The sequence below is a fragment of the Pterocles gutturalis genome, unplaced genomic scaffold, assembly GCF_000699245.1.
Source record: "Pterocles gutturalis isolate BGI_N339 unplaced genomic scaffold, ASM69924v1 scaffold46567, whole genome shotgun sequence".
Taxonomy (NCBI): Eukaryota; Metazoa; Chordata; class Aves; order Pterocliformes; family Pteroclidae; genus Pterocles; species Pterocles gutturalis.
The window spans coordinates 9,265-17,068 of NW_010114500.1; the positions used below are offsets into that span (position 1 = coordinate 9,265).

Genomic DNA, 7,804 nt, shown 5'->3' on the forward strand with positions numbered 1-7,804 from the left:
AAAATATGCTGTGTTTTTTTCAAGGTTCGCCTTCAGAAGATTTTTACAAAAGGAGCACAGAATTCTTCTACCTGGAATCTGCAGGACAGCCTGGTTGCCCTTGTTTCTCAAACACCCCCCTCAGCTTTGTAAGAGGAAGGCGGCCCAAAGAGAGTGTCACATTATGTACAGAAAACATTCCTCAATTAGGAAAAACCACCTCTGAAATGCAACACGCATGGAGAACCTCACAGCGACAAACCTGCCTGCTGTGTACGTGAAACACTGGACTTGGTTTCTGGATACAAATGCCCTTGATGCTCCCAGGAGAAGAGCAAGGAGCTATAGCACCTCTGGTACCATGAGCTGTAATTCCTGAACCCCCGCTGCGTCCCCCCCGTAGAGGTGTAAAGCTCGTGAGCACTGAGACAGAGCGGGCTCCACAGCATCCCCTCCAGCTGCATGTTAAATGGGGTGTCCCGTCGCTAAAGGACCCCCTTAAGTACCAAAGATCAGGGAGCTGCGTGGGAATGATGGAGAAATAGCAAATATAACAGACACCCTTCCTCAGTTAAAAAACAAATAATTAAAATCATCCCAGTATGAAGAGAATCAGCTGTAGCCTTACTCTGATGCAGCCAGCCTCGGCTGGTTGAAGAAAGATTTGCCCCCCAAATAGTCAAAGGTCTATACAGTAACAAAGTACAAAATGAGAACACCACCAAAGAGGAAAAGCTGGTCAATAGTTTCATGCTTGCACCTTGAGGCTCGCTTTTCTTACACAATTTGATGATTTTGCATCAAATCCATAATTTTCTGATTTTTTTTTTCCCTTAAGATACCCACATTACATTTTTCCTTCACATTTTGTCCACATATAGTATATTCAGCAATCACCACACTCCTCCCATTTGAATGGAATCTGGAGCCCCAAGGAAGAACACCACTGAAGGCTTGGGGAATACATATGAGCAGGTAGATTTGCAAATTACTATGCACCTCACTGCCTTCACATAATTGCTCCTTTGCCACCGAATTCAGTTGAGTTTTCAACTTTCTCCGTGATATACCCTTCCCCCATCTTCACACTGCCATATGCCACTTAAAAAAAAAAAAGAAAAAAGAAAAAAATCACTTTTCTGCCTGCCAAAAACCGCACAGCCTGCTTCCCCCTGCCAGAATCCTGCTTTGCTGAAAAGAGGAGAAGCTGAGATCTGCTTGATAATACCAAAATAATCAAATCAAGTATTAAAACTTGGAATTCAAATGAACTGTCCAGGCTACTTTCACAAGCCATTTTTCTTCCCGAAAGCAGCCAAGTTGGGAGTCAAGTGCAGCCATGCCCTGCCCGCCGCGGTGAAGGCTATCAATTCTGAACTTAATCAAATCTGATCTTCCCCCAGCCAGACTAGGGCGTTTTGTCTTAGCTTGTGAAAGCTTCGTGACTTCTGGAGTAAAATATATTTACAGCGCTGAGAAACAGCCTCTTTTTCCTTTCTAAAAGGTCTTGTACATTTTTTTTTTTTTTTTCCTCTCCATGCCAAATGTGCCATGATCTCCTTCTGATATGTTCCTCAAAGGCTTGTGATGGAAACAAGAGTTCACTGCTGGGAATATTTTCAATGTACAATGGCCTGTAATCCACAGACCCTAACTAGTTGCACATTATTTAGTTCACATCCATTACAGTTTATAAATTAACAGAGATGTAATTTTTCTGTACAAAAAAAAATCAATGCATATTAATGCTTTTTTTAATTCAAATAGATTTTACATACATATAATCTAGAGACACAATACCAAAATCTGTATGAGTTAGGCAATGCATCACAGGAGTGACCAAAAACTCAACACATTTACCTTGACAAAATGACAGAACCTATTTCTGCTGGCTGAAAAAATATTAGCCTTTAATGCGTTTATTAATTTCACTAAATGTACTTGAAATGTTTTTCCTTAGCGGTATTCATTATTCCTTTTTGTGTTTCATAGTTACTCTTATTTATTTTTTCCATTTTGTTTTTACACCAAGGAGACTGCAGTCAAATAACACTCAGCAACTCATTTCCTCTCTTTGGACTGAAAAATTAAACAGATACTAAATTATGACAGTGAATTTAGAAAGGAGGGCTCCAAGGGCTTGAAAGAACATGTCTGAGATAATATGATGCTTCTAAGAATATTGCAATCACATCCAAGCAATCACCGAAGCGTGCCATGTAACTACCTCCTCAGCTAATATGCTTTTTTCTCCGTGATGACTAATCATGTTCTATTAAACAGCGGTAATGCTGGAAGAACTCAACTATACAAGTGTAATGAAGCCAGTATTCTCCCCGGACAGATTAGCTACAACTGATTTGACACATACCATCATAGGAGCTTCAAACCTGACAAACTCTGTGCTTGCTTCTGATTTATGCTGTCAAGCTCTTCAGAGAAGAGAATGAAATCCAGGCGTTGCGTTCGGTAGAGGTGAAATGTACTGATGTGCTTAACTGTCAGTTACGGAAAGTCACCATCTCTCCCTCCTTCTCCTCTTGCTCGCCTCTCCCTCCACCCCTTCCCTCGGCACCGGGGGAGCCTGCATCCCCTGCCCCGGGGACGGCCGCTCTCCCATGGTCCCGGTGCCACGCGCGGCGTGTCCTGCTCAACCCGCGCCGCTCTCGCCCGCTCGTTCCCATCGTTCGAGAGCTGTCACGGAAACAACTGCTTTCTCTGCAGCCCCTTTCGCTCCTTCTCATCCCCTTGTGCTCTCCGGACGCGCTGTTTCCGGATGGGACAGGGATGTACCGAAGGGAAAAGGGAAAAGGAGAGTTACTGGACTCACAGAGCAGAGCTGCGATGGGGATGGAGGAATATGAGGCTGCGGATGTACTTCAGGTCAATACACGAGGGAGCTCCTCAGATGATGGTGGGCATCCTCCCGCTGCTGTTGCTGCGGTTGTTGTTCTTCCTGGAGAGGTTTGGAGTGGCCATGAGGACGAAGCGCTCGTCGGGGCAGCCGTACTGGAGGAGAACATCGATGCACTCCTGGCTGGAGGCCTGCCGGGCGTAGGCCAGCGCCGTGTTCCCATGGGCGTCGCGCGCCATCACGTCGACGCCGTACTGCAGAGAGAAGAGACGCGGTGTTGGGAGCTGCGGTGCCAACAGAGCACGAAAACGGAGGGAGCGGACTGGGGACAAACTGGTTTGAATGTAACCAGGGATGGGGAATGGCAGTGGCCCAGGTTGCCCAGGGAAGCTGTGGATGCCCCATCCCTGGAGGTGTTCAAGGCCAGGCTGGATGAGGCTTTGAGCAACCTGGGCTAGTGGGAGGTGTCCCTGCCCATGGCAGCGGGGTGGAACTACATGATCTTTAAGGTCCTTTCGAACCCAAACCATTCTCTGATTCTGTGAGAGGGAGAGGAGAGCAGGATGCCAGCCTGACAACGTGAACAGCACTGAGTCACGTACGTAAAGGTTTCTATGGGGAGAGGCTCCTGGTGGAACAAAATTCACCGTGGTGGTGTTTCAGAGAGGTGCTAGGGCTCTCTCTCCTTCCTCATCTACACTCTCCTTTACTTCCCACCATGCAGCTGCAGACAGGCAGAAACATACTTGTTAAATCACATTGCTGCCTTTTGAGAGCATGCAATGAGGAACATCTAGACTGGGGACACCAGCAAAGGCTTCACGGAACCCGCAGGAAGGCGATTTGGGAGGTTCTACCGAGGGATGCAGCCAAGTGAAAGCCAACCCAGCCAAGCCCCCAAGGACTTACCCAGATCAAGAGCTGCACTAACACCACATTTCCCTTCCTGCAGGCCAAGTGGAGGGCCGTGCGCCCATCGCCGTCCCCGCAGGTCTCGTTCACCTCGTCCCGAGTCCCATGGGCCAGGAGCAGTATGACTGTCCGCAAGTCCTCCTCGGCCGTAGCCCTCAGGAGATGCTGGCCCAGAGACAGCTCCAGGCACTGCAGCGGGGCAAGGAAGAGCTTCTGCTCGTATTTCGCACGTATCCAGCGCTCTTTTTCTTCCCTAGAGAAGCCAAAGGAGACAGGTCACTAACCCAACCTTGCTGACTCTGTAAAACGGTCCAGGTTCAGCTTCGACTATCGTTACGCTAGCAAACAGCCATTAACCAACATGAAAAGTATTGCTTTTTCCTTCTGCAATGCTGAGCAATGTTTCCAAGGCAGAAGGCATATGGATGGCTCCCCTGTTTTTCCAAAATGCAAACCACCAAAACAATACTTTGAAGCACCATTCCCTCCCGACAGGTCAAAGAACTATCAGAAGCCTTCTGGATGCTATTAGGTTACAGGATAACAAGGACTACAAACAAGTCCCTCAGCTCCCCATTAAAGAAATTACCATACAATTATATGATCTAAGAGATCTAGCCCCAGACAAAGTCCCATTTAGAGGGACCTCAGGTAATCTGTCCAGCCTGTGGAAACCATACATAAGCCAGGCACCTTGTTCCTGGTGACAGATCTTCTCCTCTGGAGGACAAAAGGCAAAAGCTCTGTTTACGCCTTTCAGCCGTGTTTACACTGCTCTGGGTAATCTAGTGTCAGGTTAGCCCTAATCTGTTTTTAAATACTTATGTAAACAGATCCTTCCAGCAGCAAATCTGGATTAGTTTTGCATCATTTCCTGGTACATGCGGAGTGACCTTGCTTTGACCTCCTCGGATGCTTTCAGGCACAGTTTCCCAAAGCATCCGCTTCTCTACCCTGCCACAATTTACCTTACAAACAGGTCCTTTTTTTTTTTTTTTCTCCCCCCAGAGAAAAAGTGCAAACAGAAGATTAACACAGAGTGCTTCTTAAATCAAACCTTTGACTCCTGCAAGCTAAAAGAGACACACAAAAAAAAAAAAAAAAAAAAAAAAAAAAAAACCAAACCCCAAAACATTCGGGAAGCTTCAAATTAACCTTTGATGGCAGGATCTGATAAACAGAGTATCATTTCAGGTGTTCCACATGGAGAGGAGGAAGAAAGGGATTTCTGTTTCTATTGCATCCTTAGCGCATGGTTTTTGTCCTTGTATTTTTTTAGGGTAAAACCAGTGCAACGAGGAGGATAAGGTAACATACGTGCAATTACTCACAATAAAATGGGCATTCTTACAACACTGCAATGCTTCTAGGTCCAGTAGCCATCTAGTGTATCTTCAAGAATTTTTAGTAAAGCTCTCAAAATTTTTTTTTTATTTAAATACATATAGAGTCTGCAAATGAATCTCCCTCTCCCCTGGACCATCTTTTGGGTGATCATAGGTTTTGGCTCCTTCAGAGCACCGGTTGCTGTGATCACCATGGCTTGAAGAGAATTCCCTTTCTGCTTAGAAAACAAGTTGCTTTACACAAGTCTCCCACTTCTGATCACAATTCACCTTAAACCATAACAGCGAGCTCTGGTCTATACGGAGGCGTAGGATGCCTCCAGAGCTTCGGGCTCCTGGTACACAAACTCATTGGCAGGAATTTCCCATTTGCTGCCCATCACATGGAGCAGACAAAGGCAATCCCGCTGCTCTTGGCAGGCTGCAGAAGAGCAGAGGAGACACCAACACCCCGATCCCGCTCAGGTTCATCCTCCTGTCTCAAAAGGCCGGGAAAAGAACTGAAAACCCTGTTAAAAACAAACCTGACTCTGAGGAAGGGGAGCATGCTGCTGCCTGCACTGGTGATGGAGAGGATGCAAACAGTCCTTCCTTAGGGCCAAATTCCACCTTTGGGGTGACACCAAGGGTTGTGGGGGGAACACAGCAAGCATCACAAACAATAAAGGTGTTTTAAAAGCCTCAGACATTTGGGGGCAGCACATCACTGACACTGGCTGTCAAATGAGACTCGGATCTTATTGAACTATACAAACTGGGCACAAGAAAGATACATCGTTTGGATTTTCTGGTAGAAAACAAAACTGTATCATAGAGGTAGGAGGAACATCATGCTCGCCCAGGCCCGATGGGCAGCCAAAACGCAGAGGGACTGGTTTTGAATGAGTATCTAGAAAGCCAATGTCCATGGACATCCCACCTGCATCTCTGGCACAAACCATTTCATTTTGAATGGGAAGTCCCGGGGACTTCCCTGGAAGGCAGCTTCAGCTCCTCCACTCACATCCATCTCAGAAATCCTGACAACAAGCCACAAATACGGTGATTGTTTCTCCAATGCCCCAATTTCACTTCTGGGATCCACAGCTTGTCTGGGTTGAGGTTTCATTTCCCCAAGGAAGGCCAGCCCAAGAGCAGAGTTGTCAGCAGTAGATCACTTAACCTCCTGGCGGCTCCCTGGAGGACCACTGCTCACATCCCCTGTTAGCTAATGATCTAAAAAATGAATTACTGGAGCGGTCAGCAATAAGCAAGAAGACGAGGCACAGGGTTTCATTGCAGCCAGCTCTGACATACCTTTAAATAAATCAACTGAACAAGAGTATGAGGAAATGCAAGGAAGAGCAAAGCATCAGGAGAAAGACACCAAACCAATCCCTAAAAATAAAGGAAACGTACATCTGCTAGTAAATATTTCCCTGTTTTCTTCCCTTGCCTGTGATCCTGGTGACTTACACTCTAAACGACCCCTGCAACACCAGAGACCTTCAGCTGCAATTGTCAAAGCCAAAACAAAACTCTTTGACTGAGTTTTTAAAATCCAGCAGAGTCCCTTTCTCAGGACCAGAGTAAAGCCAGTGTGCTGGAGAGGCAACACCATCACGCACTCAAACTGTCCCTACGATACCTGATGCTGGAGAGCGTGTGAGCTGCCTCTTCTAAAATGACTTCTCTTTTCTTCAGTCATCATGCCAGCTGCTATTTTTTCAATGCATATACACAAAGGAATTAATAAACTCCTAGATAAACTTAGACAATGAAAAAAATATAAGATCAGACTTTCTTTGAGCCTTTTATGTCTGAAGCTATGCATTCAAACCCAGGCTGCTGATACAAACCTCAGACCTCACTGGTCATACAAGGGCCAAATCCAGCAGAGTAAAACTGCAAAATACTCTGCAGTACCAGGTGAGGAATGACCAAAAAATGCCACCAAGCTCTTTGCTCTTGCAGGAGTCTCCAACTCTAAGCACGCCACGGTGTGAATAATGAAATCCCTGCCACGGCAGCGGTACTGTACATAGGTAAAGGGTTATTAGAAACAGATGAAATTTTCAGTTCTCAGTTTATTTTGATCTAATTAGGTGCTTGCTTCTCAAGATAATGTCCAATTATTTAAATTACTCTGCCAGCCACATCACGTCATTATTATCTGGAAACACAAATACCAGGCACTGGAAGGGGGAAGGGCTCACTAGGTAACATGAGAGAATATAAAAAGCAGATTTCCTCCACGTCCAGCTTCACTACAGGAGCTACACCACATGCTCCACTTGTGGGTTTGCACTAGAGATGCTCATTCAGGAGCCTATGTCCTACACAGCTCAGCCCAGCATAGCGCCCTACCGCCTCGCTTCAACACAGGTGGTTTTACACCCAACAGGGATCTGAGCGGGAGCCTTGTGCCGCTGGTATCGATACTCCATCCTACTCCCCTCGCTCCCGTTCACCCCTGCCTTCAACTTCATTTGTCCCTCACGTATACTTGGTGGAAAGTACCATGAAAGGCAAACATGGAGAGGATGTGCAGGGTGGAAATAAAAGCTGTGTTCCTACAGCGACTCCGAATGGATTGCGTAGGCAACGGCAGGTGGATGGAGAGCCAACAACTCCAGCGTAAGAGCAGCCTTGTCTTACCAACATGACAACAAGGATGACAAAGACGTTGTGTCACTTGCTCGTAAGCTAATATTACTCATGGTTTCTAAAAAGG

The 7,804-nt window shown here is 46.2% G+C and overlaps 1 protein-coding gene across 1 annotated transcript; it reads right to left on the bottom strand.

The window, feature by feature from the left end:
- Nucleotides 1–1,556: 1,556 nt before the first annotated feature.
- LOC104460596 (arf-GAP with GTPase, ANK repeat and PH domain-containing protein 1-like) lies at nucleotides 1,557–3,998 on the bottom strand (the record flags this gene model as incomplete). Its single annotated transcript, XM_010074835.1, has 2 exons — nucleotides 1,557–3,087; nucleotides 3,743–3,998. Coding segments are annotated over 2 exons (460 nt in total), but the record flags the coding sequence as incomplete, so codon positions are not given.
- Nucleotides 3,999–7,804: the final 3,806 nt, after the last annotated feature.